Source organism: Balearica regulorum, chromosome W, assembly GCF_011004875.1.
Source record: "Balearica regulorum gibbericeps isolate bBalReg1 chromosome W, bBalReg1.pri, whole genome shotgun sequence".
Taxonomy (NCBI): domain Eukaryota; kingdom Metazoa; phylum Chordata; class Aves; order Gruiformes; family Gruidae; genus Balearica; species Balearica regulorum.
This window is the reverse complement of record NC_046219.1, coordinates 19,316,452-19,332,861: the sequence shown is the minus strand read 5'-3', so window position 1 is coordinate 19,332,861 and position 16,410 is coordinate 19,316,452. Positions and strand designations below refer to the sequence as shown.

The window sequence follows — 16,410 nt, the reverse complement described above, 5'->3', positions numbered from 1 at the left end:
CTCTTCAACCTTCAGCAACCCTACAACAGAAGGGTCCTCCGAGAGACCAGGCAAACTAGACAATGGTTCAATTTCCTCCGCTTCTAAGGCAGCTATTCCAAAAGCCCACCTGTAACCTTTTGGGTCTTTGAAATACCCTCTCCGGAGGTAGTCTGTGCCCAGGATGCATGGAGCCTCTGGCCCAGTCACAATGGGGTGCTTTTGCCACTCATTCCCAGTTAGACTTACTTCAGCCTCCAACAGAGTCAACTGTTGGGATCCCCCCGTCACACCAGAAATAGAGATCGCTTCCACCCCTTCATAGTTCGATGGCATTAGGGTACACTGTGCACCCGTGTCCACTAGGGCCTTGTACTCCTGCGGGTCCGATGTGCCAGGCCATCGGATCCACACAGTCCAATAAACCCTATTGTCCCTTTCCTCCACCTGGCTGGAGGCAGGGCCCCTCTAGTCCTGCTCATCATAGTCACTACTCACCTCTTGCAAAAAGGACTTAGAAGTCCCTTCAAGAGGATCAGAAGTGCAATCTGGCCTTTCACTTGGTCTGGGGGGCTGCCCGGTGGAAACTGGAGCAGCATTCTTTCTGGAAGAGTCCCTTTTTACAGCTGTCTTGCCTTGTAGCTCATGTACGCGTGCCCGCAGGGTTGAGGTGGGCTTCCCATCCCATTTCCTCATGTCTTCTCCGTGGTCACGCAGGAAAAACCACAGGATACCTCGTGGTGTGTATGCTCTATATCCCCTCTCCGGAGCAGAAAAACGCTTACTCCTAACAGCTGAAATGCGGGTCTGTGCAGGTGGGGAGTAAGATATATCCTCTTTGAGTTGCCGGACATCCTGAGACAGTTTCTCCACAGCCGAGACTAGGGAGGAGGAAAGGCTCTCTTCATACTGCCGGAGCCGGCCAGCCACTTCGTCCACCGTGGTTGCCTCTTCACTTTTCCAGTCGATTACTGCCAGTGAGTTGGCGTACGATGATGGTGCACTTCATACAAATTTTCGCCACATGGGTCGGGTACAGTGGACTTCATCGGGGTCTGTGGGCAACTGTGCATTGTCCGGATCATAATACACCATCTCCCGCACAGCTATATTCCCTCAGATATTGAATACCTCTCTCCATAGTGGTCCACTTGCCTGGCCGACATACGACATCTTCACTGAAAGGATACCTTTCCCTCACACTTGACAGGAGGCGCCTCCAGAGGCTAAGGGCCTGTGCCTTCTTCCCAATTGCTTTGTCAATGCCCCCTTCCCTAGACAAGGATCCTAGCTGCTTGGCCTCCCTGCCCTCCAGTTCCAGGCTACTGGCCCCATTATCCCAGCAGCAGAGCAGCCAGGTAATAATATGCTCCCCTGGAAGGCGGCTGAAATCTACCCGCATATCTCGCAGCTCACTCAGGGACAGGGATCGAGTAATCACTTCTGGTTCTGGCTCTTCTTGTTGTTCTCGTGATGGCCCCGGTTCATCATCATCTTTCACTAAGCGAACCGATTTCCTTGTGTATTTCTTTTTGTGTATAGGGGCAACTGATACTGGTGTGGGTTGATCTTTTGGCTCGACTACAGTGCCTGTCGCAGGGGTTTGGGCAGCTGCAGCGCCTGTCGCAGGGGCCTGGGCAGCTGCAGCGCCTGTCGCAGGGGCCTGGGCAGCTGCAGCGCCTGTCGCAGGGGCCTGGGCAGCTGCAGCGCCTGTGGGTCCGCTCTCTCCCTCTGGATGGTGCTGTCTACTATCCAGCAGTGTTTGATAGATTGTGGCCAGGGCCCAGCACAGCGCAGTAAGTTGTGTCTCCTTAGAATCCCCACAGCATTTTCCTTTCAAATATTCTACCATTTTGTCAGGGTCTTGCAGTTGTTCAGGAGTGAAGCTCCAAACCATTGGGGGTGAAAAGGTCTCTAGATACCTGCCCATACTCTCCCACATGCCATGCCAGCCCTGACCATTCAGCCTTGGGGAAGATCCCTGGGTGGTACTCTTGAAAAGATTTTTGCTAACCCTGAACAGGAGTGGGAAAACATTCAGGAGACCTAGCAATTGGAATATAATGGCCTGAACATTCCAAGGGTATTCAAAATACTCAAAAATTGTTGTAACCAACCAAAAGGGAAAAGAGGAGGTGAAAGAGAGGGAGAAGGTATCCCCCCCTGTCTTCCCAATAGATTGGGTCCAATTATTAATCAATTCTGAAAGATATTGACCGAGGTACGGGCCTGACCTAAATGCTACATACACGTACCAGCTCAGACCCATGACTGTCAATGATATCTTATCATAAGTCATTATTACGCAATATAACAACATGAGAACACGAACCCCTCTCCCAGAGGTGATAAACAGCACCGCAGGGATTGCATAGAGTAAACATGGGTTTACAAAACAGAGCCATGTGAGCAAACAGAACATCATTATAACCAGCAACTGTTTCAATAACATCATAAATGCTTTTAACAACTTTGTTTTAACACACTTGGGTCAGACTTGTCGTTATCACAACCCCTCGAGCCCCACGTTGGGCGCCAAAAAGGACCGACGTGGTTTAGCCCCAGCCGCTCGCTCACCCCTCCCCCGGCGGGATGGGGAGGAGAACGGAAAAACAACGGCAAAGCCTCGAGGGTTGGGATAAGGGCAGTTTACTGGGACAGCAAGGGAGAGGGAGAACAATCAACAACAGCGCTGATAACAGATAGTAACAATGGTGATAACAGAGAACGATTTTACCGATCCCACGACCGACCGACCGACCGGACGCTCGACCCGTCCCGGAGCCACGCCGACACGCCGAACCCGCCCCTGCCCGACTGGCCCCCTTTTATGGTGAGCATGATGTCACATGGTATGGAATAGCCCCCGGCCAGCTTGGCTCACCTGTCCTGGCTCCTTGGGAAATTAACTCTATCCTTGCCAGAACCAGGACATAATTGTACCTACAGATCATAGTAGCAGTGATATATTAATTTAGTGGTTCCTTCTGTATGGTAATTCTAGATTATTGAAAAGGAATCTAGCACAGCAATAAGCCTATTATATGAATTTAAAAAAATAGAAGTTTGGAAGTTTGTGCAAGTGTACAGATATGGTGAATACCATCACATGCTAAGCAAAAATACATAGAGTATAGGTAAAACTGAATATTTATAGCAATTAGTATTCACATTACTTGTAAGATTAAAAATGTGCAAGACAAATCACATTGTGGTACACGGGGAATTACTTGAAAAGTCTATTTTATGCAATTTCTGAGTACCAGTTAAGCGTACCTTGCTATCTAGTCTCTCAAATGATAGTCAAGCCTAATAACTGTAGATTTACTTTGGAATAAAGAATTTTAAAACTAGAAATTCTCATGCCACTCTCCCTTTAGTATGCTTTACAGTTATTTATTTATATTTCCAGATCAGCAATTTGTAAACTGGGAAATATTTCCAGGGATAAATTTGAAACAAAGGGAATTTATGAACATGGATCATTTGGAGAATACAGTAAGCAACCTCTAAAATATAATGTAATCCATATGCTCTGTGAAAGTCTAGCAAAAACTAAACTTGTGGTTCTGAAATGTTTTGTGGCCAGTTAAACTATTATTGTTATTGATTACCACGAACCTTTACCAAGATGAGGGTGTTTGTCTCGTGCCAGGGGTCTTGTACTACTGTGATGCAAGTGGCCTGGAAGTCAGTGCTGGTGGCACGTCCACTGCTTAGGGCCCCACTGCAACAAGGCTGGAGCAGGCAGACAGTTGTGGAGCCATTGCCACCTCTGGTCTTCTAGAAAGTCTAGTGAGTCCACAGGGAACAGTTGTTGACTGGTTTCCATGCCTCTACAGATCAAGTTTAGCTGAACAGATCATGCTGCCTTGCTTACCTTGAATGTTAAAATAGGATATTTTTAGTTGGAAGGGACCTACAATGATCATCTAGTCCAACTGCCTGACCACTTCAGGGCTGACAAAAAGTTAAAGCATATTAAGGGTGTTGTCCAAATGCCTCTTAAACACTGACAGGCTTGGGGCATCAACCACCTCTCTAGGAAGCCTGATCCAGCGTTTGACCACCCTCTTAGTAAAAAAGTGTTTCCTAATATCAAGTCTGAACCTCCTCCAGCACCGCTTTGAACCACTCCCACGCGTCCTGTCACTGGATACTAGGGAGAAGAGATCAGCACCTCCCTCTCCTCAGGAAGCTGTAGAGAGCAATGAGGTCGCCCCTTGGCCTCCTTTTCTCCAAACTAGACAAACCCAGAGTCCTGGAAGAGCTGTGCAGTCAAACCTCTCCCTTACATCTAGTCAAACTCCTCCACCTCACCTGCCCTGCCTATAGCCCCTCCATCCCAACACTCCAACCCTTGGACTCCTTCCACCAACTCTCACTAATACCAATGGCATCATAGCTCTGGGAACAGACCAAGGCTTCTAGCTCACCCTGTTTCTTTCTCATACTGCGTGAGTTGGTGTACAAGCCTTTCAGATGTGCCCCTAAGCCCTCGGTGCTCCCTGGAGCAGTGCAAATGCTGCCATTAGCATTGCCACCCTCAGGGGATGCCATGCCAACCTTTGGTTTACCTTCAGCTCTCCTGATGGTATCCCCTTCCCCCACCAATTCTAGTTTAAAACCCTCTCAATCAGTCCTGCCAGCTTATGAGCAAAGACACATTTCCCCCATCAGGACAGGTGGATGCCGTCAGGCCCTAGTATACCTTGTGTTTCAAAGACTCTTCCATGGTTATAAAAAACAAAGTTCTGGCAGAGGCACCAGTCCTGGAAGTAGGTATTGACATCTTGGGCTTGTCTGTTTCTTCCAAAGTCTCTCCCCATTTCCAGGAGGATTCAGGAAAACACTACCTGTGCTCCTGAATCTTTTAGCATCCTTCCCAGGGCCCCAAAATATCTTTTGATCAACCTTGGACTTCTTGTTGTGACATCATTAGTGCCCACATGAAAGAGCAGGAGTGGATAATAGTCCAAAGGCTGTACTAAGCTTGTCAGTCATCTGGTCACATCCCTGATTTGGACCCCAGGGAGGCAGAAAAACTTTCCTGAAAAGAGGGCCCAGTCTGCAAATGGGTGCCTCTCTTCTGCTAAGGAGGGAGTCACCTATGACCATAACTCACTACTGTTTCTTCTCAGCACTGGTCTTAATACAGGTCTTCTTGCAAGGTGTTGGTTGATCTGACCTTGGTGAGAGTACTTGCATAGGTTCCTCCTCTTCTATCTCATCATGTCCTTCGTCTACTATACCCAGAGCCTCATACCTATTCCATAAAGGTATTAGAGAGGGTAAGGAGGGGTTTCTCTTACAGCTTGTGTTGGTTTTGCGTGGCAAGGTTTTGGTAGCGGGGGGGCTACAGGGGTGGCTTCTGTGAGAAGCTGCTAGAAGCTTCCCCTGTGTCTGATAGAGCCAATGCCAGCCGGCTCCAAGACAGACCCGCCACTGGCCAAGGCCAAGCCAGTCAGCGCCTCTGTGATAACATATTTAAGAAAGAGAAAAAAACAGTTAGAGAGAGCTTTTGCAACCAGAGAGAGGAGTGAGAAGATGTAAGAACATCTGCAGACACCAAGGTCAGTGAAGAAGGAGGGGGAGGAGGTGCTCCAGGCACCGGAACAAGATTCCCCTGCAGCCCGTGGTGAAGACCATGGTGAAGCAGGCTGTCCCCCTGCAGCCCATGGAGGGAGGATGAGGGGGTGTAGAGATTCCACCTGCAGCCCCTGGAGGACCCCACGTCGGAGCACGTGGAGGCACCTGAAGGAGGCTGTGACCCTGTGGGAAGCCCATGCTGGAGAAAGCTCCTGGCAGGACCTGTGGATCCATGGAGAGAGGAGCCCACGCCAGAGCAGGTTTGCTGACAGGACTTGTGACCCCGTGGGGGACCCATGCTGGAGCAGTTTGCTCCTGAAGGTCTGCACCCCATGGAGGAGACTCACATTGGAGAAGGTCGTGAAGGACTGTCTCCCATGAGAGGGACCCCACGCTGGAGCAGGGGAACGATGAGAGGAGTCCTCCCCCTGAGGATGAAGAAGCAGCAGAAACACCGCGTGAGGAACTGACCATAACCCCCATTCCCCATCCCCCTGTGCCTCTGAGGGGGGCAGAGGTTGAAGCCGGGAGTGAAGTTGAGCCTGGGAAGATGGGAGGGGTGGGGGGAGGTGTTTTTAAGATTTGGTTTTATTTCTCATTCCTCTACTCTGTTTTGCTTAGTAATAAATAAGATGAATTCCCTCTCTAAGTTCAGTCTGTTTTGCTCATGATGATAATTAGAGAATGATCTCTCCCTGTCCTTATCTTGACCTGTAAGTTTTTTTTTTTTTCATTGTACCTTTTCTCCCCTGTCTAATGAAAGAGGGGAGTGATAGAGTGGCTCTGGTGGGCACCTGGCCCTCAGCCAGGGTCAACCCACCACACAGCTCCATACAGTAACTTGCTTCAACCCCTCCCTAGCCCTTGTAATGCTACTTTCCTCCTGGCACAGGACAAATCCTAGACCTACCTCAGTAGCAGCCATGCTGAATTGGCTTGCATGCAACAGAGATAGCACAGCACAGCTCCATTGGTCAAATCTCCTCCTCAGACACTCCTCAGTCTGTCCACCTGCTCCTGCAGCTCAGCTACCAGGCAAAGCAGTTCATCCACCTGGTCACCACCCACAAGCTAGCTTGCTTGCTTGCTTGCTTGCTTGCTGTCACCCTCCATCTCCAGAAATATCCCTGCATACATCCCACAGCCAGAAACCCTGGGTGGTCACATGCTTTAACAAGACCTCCATTTGCACAGCTGCATTGGTTCAACTGGATACCAGAGGCTCAGAAGACACAGAAAACACCAGCTTTTGCTATATGCTCCCCTGATGGGAAATATATATGCTCATCAGTTGCAATTAGCTGGGCTGATTGTTTTAGCCTGTTTAAATCACCTGTGCTGCTGGGTGCAGGCTCTGCCCCTTGCTGGCTTGTCCAATCAGCGGGTCTGGGCTCAGTCACTTGGGGAATGCCCCTTGTTCAGCTGTTGTCTTTCCTTGTCCTTATGTATCCCTCTCTACCACCTGCTGTTGGTGCTCCTTGCACTGCTTTGGTGACTATGTAGTTCTTGCAATGTCTCTATTAGTAAGGAAGGTATTGATGTTTTTTATGTGGTTGTTCTGGAAAAACAAGAATACTGATAGCTTGCATAGAAGTGTATTCAAGTCATAGAATTACATAGTAATTTAGGTCAGGAGGAACCTGTGGGAAGTCATCTACTCCAATCACATGCACAATGTTGGACTACTGAGTTAGGTCAGTTCTCAAGAGGTTATGCTTTGGGTTCTGGCTTTCTCAGATTCAGTTTCAGTTCTTTTATTGAACAAGAATAACTTTCTTTGACAATTTAACGTTTAGGAGCTTTCATAATTTTCTTAAAAACTGTTAGGTATATATTACCATCACCTGGAAATCTTCCATCAGGATGGATCTATGTTCTATGTAATAGGTGGGTTTATGCACCATTTCTATACTAAAGTTATGAGTCTGGCTCTATACCATCTGTACCAAGCACTATTAGCAGCAGAGGGGAGCCTTTAGATGCCTCTGGAACAAAATAGTGAAATGCAGTATCTGTTTTATACTGTGGAAGTTGCAACTATTGTTGTCCAGATTTCTTAGCTACCTCTGAAAGAAGATAGGCTATCAGGTTGTAAAAATGCATGAAAGTTCAATTCAGATTGTAAAAGTGGATGAAGGTTTTGATCTTGTTGTGCTGGTTATGGCTGGGATAGAGTTCATTTTCTTTGTAGTAGCTAGTACAGGGCTATGTTTTGGATTTGCTGAAAGCAGTGTTGATAATATAGAGATAACGTCATGCTCCATTTATAATTGGGGAAGCTAGCTGGGAGGCGGGATCGCAGCTCGGGAACTAGCTGAGCATAAATTTTGGGTGGTGAGAAATTGTGCTGCGCATCACTTGTTTTGTATATTCTTTTATTGTCATCATCGTCATCTTCATCTTCCTTTTCTGTCCTATTAAACTGTCTTTATCTCAACCCATGAGTTTTACTTTTTTTTTTCCTCCCTTTTCGATTCTCTCCCCCATTCCCCTCGGAGGGAGAGGAGTGAGCAAACAGCTGTGTGGTTGTTTTAGCTGTCGGATAGGTTAAACCACAACATTTATCTAATTTTTTTCTATTTTTTGCTTCAGTGCTTTTTTTCTCTTGCTATAATTTTATTCCAGCACTGTAACAGTATGAGTACATTTGCAAAGAGGTACTTTAACATTTAATATGTTATCTGTTAGATATTTGAGTTTCCATTTTGATAGAAGCCTTAAAAAAATTTTGCATCGCTAAAGCACTTGTGATTGGCACGAGACATAGTTTTAGTTATATAAACACACTAACAGGTTTTGATAGGAATCTGGAGAAGTCTATTGAGTGCCACACATGCACGCCTTTCAGATATACCATGGAGTGATAAACCATGGTACTGTCTTTATCCTAGATGCATACTCTGGAAAAGGAAAGCACATAATGAAATGTATTAAGTACTTTGTCTTCTCTAGTGATGGTTAATATATTGAGTCAAAACTGTGAGAGTTTTCTTAGCATTAACAAAGTGTTTAAGCATCCTCAGGTATGCTTTATCTCTATACGAAAGCATATTATAATTACTAACCTCATTTGGGCAAAACTGACACCAAGTTGCAGTACTGTAATTAATTTGTATAGAACCAAAAATGTAATTGAGGTGAAGAAGCAGCGTGATAGAGACCGCATGTCCTGGTTCTGGCTAGGATAGAGTTAATTTTCACAAGGAGCCAGGATAGGTGAGCCAAGCTGGCCAAGGGGCTATTCCATACCATGTGATGTCATGCTCACTATAAAAGGGGGCTAGTTGAGTGAGGGGTGGGTTGGTGTGGTTTTGGGTTGAGTGTTTGGTTGGTCAGTTACCTTGTGTTGTCACCTGTCTTGTATATTCTCTTATAAGAGCGTTGGTTGGTGTAGCTGTTTGTTGTTGTAGTTAACTGTCCTTATCCCAGCCCATGGGGTTTGTCTTTGTCTTCCTATTCTCCTCCCCATCCTGCTGGAGGGGGAGGGGTGAGTGAGTGGGTGTGTGGTGCTCAGCTGCCAGCTGGGGCTAAATCATGACACCACATTACATCAACTGTTCTGTTTGTTCCTTTTTTTTTAGGTTTTACTGGGACTTAATCATGCTCATAATGATGGTTGGAAACCTTGTCATTATACCAGTTGGAATCACATTCTTCACAGAACAAACAACACCACCATGGATTATTTTCAATGTTGCATCAGACACTGTTTTTCTATTGGACTTGATCATGAATTTTAGAACTGGGACTGTAAATGAAGACAGCTCTGAAATAATACTGGACCCTAAAATTATTAAGATGAATTACTTAAAAAGCTGGTTTGTGGTTGACTTTATCTCATCAATACCAGTGGATTATATCTTTCTCATTGTAGAAAAAGGAATGGATTCAGAGGTTTACAAGACAGCACGAGCACTTCGTATTGTGAGATTTACAAAAATCCTCAGCCTGTTACGTTTATTACGCCTCTCAAGACTGATTAGATACATACACCAGTGGGAAGAGGTAAGATACATATGGTTATAACATCATTTGCTGAGATTTTATTCCTACAAAAAACTATTCAGGCCTCTCTGAAGAGCTACACAGAAACTGAAATGAAAAAGAGTTTTTATTCCCCAGTTAGTGTAATTACATACAGGTGCTAGTAGAAAAGCCTTGTTGGAAAAAAGCACAATGGAGTAACCATCTTCTGTCTGCTAACCACAGAGACCAAAAATATGTTGGGGACTGTCAGCATAATGAGCATGGATGGACTCATTTTGAGAATATTAGAAATTTTAGCAACTGCCTAAACTTGCATTTGAGTTTGACTAGCACTTAGACTTATGAAGTTAATACTCTTGTAATCACAGAGAACTGAAAATACATGTTCACATTTTTCTATTTCAGGAGAAATTCAATCTATTTATAATTGAGTAGATTTCCTAGAAAGCTCATTGTTTGAAGGCTGTATGTAGGCTGAATATATCAAATACTGACCTTCTTCATAAAAAGAGTAGTTCAAATCTATAAGTAATTTCATTCTAAACTGTCAATGCCACTATTTCCAGACGTGACCTTATGCTGCCTGCCAACTTGGCATGGTGATGTTTCCAGGAAACTATTGCATTCCCTAATTTGGCATACTCGGGGCTAGGAAGCATTTAATGCTTTGGCACATAGCACCATGATTCAGTTACTTCATTTCTTGCCTGTCTCTATTTCTGTAGTTCTAAATATCATAATATGTTTTAAAAGGAAGTGCTAAAAACATAGGAAAAATAACAGCTGTTTTCGAAACCTTTCTTGCAGCAAGTGTAATGAGAATTATTTTGTAAAGCATTTCAACAGAAACACTGTTAAAATAGATTTGCGTAAATTTATTTACCTATTTTAATAAAGATTTATTTAATTAAATGAATATTGAAGGATTATTTGGTATCATTTCTGGTGCTTTTTCTGCTGGTTATCTCCCTTTTAAAATATTATATTCACTTTCCAGTTTAATAGAAACTTAAATACAAAACTATCTCACAATTCACGGATTGGTAGGGGTTGGAAGGGACGTCTGGAGATCATCTAGTCCAACTCCCCTGCTAGAGCAGGATCACTTAGAGCAGGTTGCACAGGATGGCATCCAGGTAGGTTTTGAATATCTCCAGAGAAGGAGACTCTACAACCTCTCTGGGCAACCTGTTTCAGTGCTCTGTCACTCTCAGAGTAAAGAAGTTTTTCCTCATATTCAGGTGGAACTACCTGTGTTCCAGTTTGTGCCCATTGCCCCTTGTCCTGTTGCTGGGCACCACTGAGAAAAGTCTGGCCCCATCTTCTTGACATCCACTCCTTAGATGTTTATAAGCATTGATAAGATCCCCTCTCAGTCTTCTCCAGGCTAAATAGACCCAGCTCTCTCAGCCTTTCCTCATGAGAGAGATGCTCCAGTCCCCTAATCATCTTTGTAGCCCTCCACTGGACTCTCTCCAGTAGTTCCCTGTCTTTCTTGAACTGGGGAGCCCAGAACTGGACACAGTACTCCAGATGTGGCCTCACCAGGGCAGAGTAGAGGGGGAGGATAACCTCCCTTGACCTGCTGGCCATGCTCTTCTTAATGCACCCCAGGATACCACAAGGTATCTTCTTAGCCATGAGGGCACATTGCTGGCTCATGGAGAGCTTGTTGTCCACCAGGACTCCCAGGTCCTTCTCTGCAGCACTGCTTCCCAGCAGGTCAACCCCTAACCTGTACTGGTGCATGGGTGTAGTGGGTTGACCCTGGCTGGGGGCCAGGTGCCCACCAGAGCTGCTCTATCACTCCCCTCCTTCTCTAGACAGGGGAGAAAAGGTATAACTAAAAAAAAAAAACTTATGGGTCAAGATAAGGACAGGGAGAGATCATTCTCTAATTATCATCACGAGCAAAACAGACCAAACTTAGAGAGGGAATTCATCTTATTTATTACTAAGCAAAACAGAGTAGAGGAATGAGAAATAAAACCAAATCTTAAAACACCTCCCCCCACCCCTCCCATCTTCCCAGGCTCAACTTCACTCCCAGCTTCGACCTCCGCCCCCCTCAGAGGCACAGGGGGACGGGGAGTGGGGGTTATGGTCAGTTCCTCACGCGGTGTTTCTGCTGCTTCCTCATCCTCAAGGGGAGGACTCCTCTCATCGTTCCCCTGCTCCAGCGTGGGGTCCCTCTCACGGGAGACAGTCCTTCACGAACTGCTCCAACGTGAGTCTCCTCCACGGGGTGCAGACCTTCAGGAGCAAACTGCTCCAGCGTGGGTCCCCCATGGGGTCACAAGTCCTGTCAGGAAACCTGCTCTGGCATGGGCTCCTCTCTCCATGGATCCACAGGTCCTGCCAGGAGCTTGCTCCAGCATGGGCTTCCCACAGGGCCACAGCCTCCTTCAGGTGTCTCCACCTGCTCCGACGTGGGGTCCTCCAGGGGCTGCAGGTGGAATCTCTACACCCCCTCATCCTTCCTCCATGGGCTGCTGCAGGGGGACAGCCTGCTTCACCATGGTCTTCACCATGGTCTTCACCACGGGCTGCAGGGGAATCTTGTTCCGGTGCCTGGAGCACCTCCTCCCCCTCCTTCTGCACTGACCTTGGTGTCTGCAGATGTTCTTACATCTTCTCACTCCTCTCTCTGGCTGCAAAAGCTCTCTCTAACTGTTTTTTTTTCTCTTTCTTAAATATGTTATCACAGAGGCGCTGATTGGCTTGGCCTTGGCCAGGGGCGGGTCCGTCTTGGAGCCGGCTGGCATTGGCTCTAACAGACACAGGGGAAGCTTCTAGCAGCTTCTCACAGAAGCCACCCCTGTAGCCCCCCCTGCTACCAAAACCTTGCCATGCAAAACCAACACAATGGGGTTGTTCTTCCCTAGTTGCAGGACCCTACACTTGCCTTTGTTGAATTTCATTAGGTTCCTGTCTGCCCAGCTCTCTAGCCTGTTCAGGTCTCGCTGAATGGCAGCACAGGCTTCTGGTGTATCAGCCATTCCTCCCAGTTTAGTATCATCAGTGAATTTGCTTTCAGATTATATTTAAAAATGCCATAATGCTGGATGATACTAAGTATCAAAGTCTAATAAATTTACAGTTGTTTCTCAAAACCCTCCTGAAATAGGTAATGACTTTTTTATTACTGTATTTTGTAAATTCTATTTCTTTTTGCCTCCCTGTAATGCAGTGTAACTATATTTTTGACACAGAAATAGATCACTGTAGTTTTGTACTGAATTTAACTAAGGCAAATGATTAAACATATCTTGCAGTTTTACCATAAAGCTGTTCTTTTGTCTCTGTTTTACAGAGAGAACTTTCTGAAATGCGTTCAATGACATTATTTTCTGGCAGCTTGAGTTAACAGCTTGCCACTATAAAGCCCTACTAAGCAGAGAAATTAATACACCCCCCCCATCTGTTGTCAAAAACAAATCAAGTATTCTAAATCAAAAGTAGTTGAACTGAGCACTAAGTGGGACTAGAAGTGACCAGATGTGGTCCAAACCAGCAACAGCTGGTGTTTGGCTGGTGTAATCTATAGCTAATGGCTGCTGATGTCTCGAGGCTGCTTGACTGCAACTTTACATTTGATTCCACTGGTAAAACTTGCAAAATATTTATTGTTTGATACTTTAGTTGGCAAGTATTGAAAAATAAGTAGAGTCCATCTTTTTGTGTTTGATAACACATTATAGAGCTCCCTGGATGTTCTCGGGAAGGTGAAAGAGGATCTGAAATATTTTTTTGTTTTTGACCCTGCAATAAAGCAGCAAGAAACTTCTTGGCTGCTTTAAAGTTCTGATGACTGAGAACATGTGCTGAATATGTAAACTGAATGAAGTTTTGATAAATCCCAAAATGAAATATGTGCAAGAAAAAATTAATCTTTTCTTTAGCATCTCATAGAGATCAGAAATGAAGGTGGTCATGGATTTTCATATTTGGTTTTTTTATCACAATAGTTGATTATTATTTTGAATGTAGGGTGTGAAACTGTTCTACGTGGTGATTCATTACCACTTTGGAGAAATTGTATGTTATAGCATTGTAATGTTTTAAAACAACAAAACTGGCTAGGGATGAACTTTGCTTAATTAGGAAACAATAGTTGGATGATCCCATAGGGGTAGTCAGTGAGACCTTTGCTGCTGATATTAATCTTTTCTGTATTGTGTGTGTTTGCACAGGCACAACAGGGAGTAACTGTTAACTAATTTTTATGACACAGAATTGCACCTGTTTCTGTGTGGTTTAAAGAATTTAATAATTTTTGCATATGGGCTGACATATTGGTTTTAAATGTAGTGCAGATAAATATGAAATACTATGTATTTGGATCCAGAATAATGAGCGTTATGTCACAAATATTGAGAGGACAGTCAGCAAACTCATTCTTTGTACACTGCCAATAGGATACTTCCTGGAAAACTGATTAATGAACAAACCAGGATGCATAATAAGGCTTTTATCCCACTGAGGTATTTATACATCCTCAAACAGAAAACATGTTGAAATTGTTTCAGCTTTTCCTTTTTTAGTATCATATACCTGGACTTCAGTTGGTTAGTATCCTGAACTTTGAGTAGGCAGAAGTTTAAAAGATTTTTATATGATACTAGTGAAACATGGTTCCTTTTTCTTATTTATTTTCATATCATTTAAATCAACTAAATCAGGATCAAGCTGCTAACAGCCACATAGAGTAATATCGAGGTAAATAATGTATGCATTGTAGAAGCTTTCTCCTTAACTGTTATGAGGGAACAGAGCTATAGCCTGTGGTGTGATATATATGAAATCTGACTTATATATTAATATAAGTCTGATATTAATAGTTTACCAAAATGAATGACTCGGTGGAAATAAGAAGAAACACTTAAGGGGACAGAAGATATGTTAGCAGGAATTCATTTACTGAATTTGCAAATTCACATTGTCCTAAAACTGGTTTTAGTTGCAATATCTAATATGCCAGTCTTTTAAAACCCAGATGTTGGCAAATAGATCATATACGTATTTAAACAAAATTATATAATATAACATGCAAGGAAAAATTTGTTAAGTTACTGATTGCAGAAATTATACTTTTGCAATAATTTCTTACAGTGGGTTTGTTTTGGATTTATTTTTTTTTTTTAGCATAAGTTCCTAAAAATATGAAACAGGAAGTACTGGACCTAATTCTTATTTACTTCATTAAATTCAGAGAATACAGTATGAGAGAACTAATAATATATTCCTGACATGATCAGGAAGTGAATATGCAGAGAACTAGATAGTAGTTAATTTCAAATCAAAGCCAAAGAAAAAACTGTTTGCTTCAGATAAAATAATTATAGAATGTTGAATGATCAAATTCATAATACTTTTTTTACAAAAAAAACCTCTAAAAGAGCTTGAGATTGCTTAAGTTGCTGACCCTTGAACATTTTACATAGGTTTGTATGCAACTAGTAAGTTATTCTTAGTTGCCAAAGCTCATAGATAACTGAACAATTAAAAATAAAAGATATGAACAATTAGGAATAAATACATTGTTACAATCAACTAATTTATATTCTTAGATATGATTTTTTTTGTTTCAGTTAAGAGATGTCAAATGATATGCCACTTTGCTTGACATTTGCATATGATATACATTTACTGATTTTTTTCAAATAACAGTATTTTCCAACAGCTGCTTAAAAAACAGACTTTAATAGCTTTGCTTAAAGCTATTCTAATCACAGAACAAGATATAGTAGATGTATGAATAAGTGGTACTTCTAAAACTATACGCTAAGTCTTTCTCATTCTGAGATGCCTGATTATTTAGAATTAGAACAAATTTTTAAGTGACTGCTTATCGCAAGATGTGCAAAAAAGATTGTTTTGCAAAAAATTATCTAACAAAATATGTAATAATTATAAATTGCAGCCATGTCTTATTTTGGTTTGACTTGTACTGAAATCTGGTTTTCAATTTGCCAAACACTTTAAAGACTCATGAACCTACAGAAGCATTGATATCCAGCCTAGCTATTGCTAAAGCTCAAGCCTTTAATGAAACATATTCCCAGAACTTGATGAAACGAAGCTGAGTGCTGCAGTTGACACACCTGAGGGATGGGATGGCATCCAGAGGGACCTGGACAAGCCCGAGAAGTGGGCCCATGTGAACCTCATGAGGTTCAACAAGGCCAATTGCAAGGTCCTGCACCTGGATCAGGGCAAACCCCAGTATCAGTATAGGCTGGGTAATGAGTGGATTGAGAGCAGCCCTGAGGAGAAGGACTTGGGGTTACTGGTGGATGAAAAGCTGGACGTGAGTTGGCAATGTGCGCTTGCAGCCCAGAAAGCCAACCATGTCCTGGGCCATATCAAAAGAGGCATGGCCAGCAGGTTGAGGGAGGTGATCCTCCCCCTCTACTCTGCTCTGGTGAGATCCTACCTGGAGTCCTGCATCCAACTCTGGAGTCCTCAGTACAGGAAAGACGTGGACCTGTTGGAGCGAGTCCAGAGGAGGGCCACAAAAATGATCAGAGGGCTGGAGCACCTCTCCTATGAGGACAGGCTGAGAGAGTTGGGATTGTTCAGCCTGGAGAAGAGAAGGCTCTAGGGAGACCTTATTGCAGCCTTTCAATACTTAAAGGGGGCTTATAAGAAAGATGGAGACAAAGTATTTAATAGGGCCTGTAGCAATAGGACAAGGGGTAATGGTTTTAAACTATTCCTCTCATCACCAGATCTGTGCTCCCTGTTATGAGTCTAAGCAGTACCACCTGAAGTGTCCATCTCTTTCCAAAAATTGGACAGGGAGCCCAGATATCCATTAAGCACTGGAGAGCAAACACTTTAAAATATGCTACC

General features: G+C 43.9%; 1 protein-coding gene and 1 long non-coding RNA gene across 2 annotated transcripts in view; both read left to right on the top strand.

The window, feature by feature from the left end:
* LOC142599235 (uncharacterized) overlaps positions 1-16,410 on the top strand; it is a 911,312-nt gene that overhangs the window by 610,466 nt on the left and 284,436 nt on the right. The window lies entirely within an intron of this gene.
* The window catches only part of LOC142599159 (potassium/sodium hyperpolarization-activated cyclic nucleotide-gated channel 1-like), a 308,414-nt gene that overhangs the window by 51,055 nt on the left and 240,949 nt on the right, over positions 1-16,410 (top strand). The window contains exon 2 of the mRNA XM_075738902.1: positions 9,150-9,573. Coding sequence (XP_075595017.1) covers positions 9,150-9,573 — 424 coding nt within the window. The remainder of the gene's footprint in view (positions 1-9,149; positions 9,574-16,410) is intronic.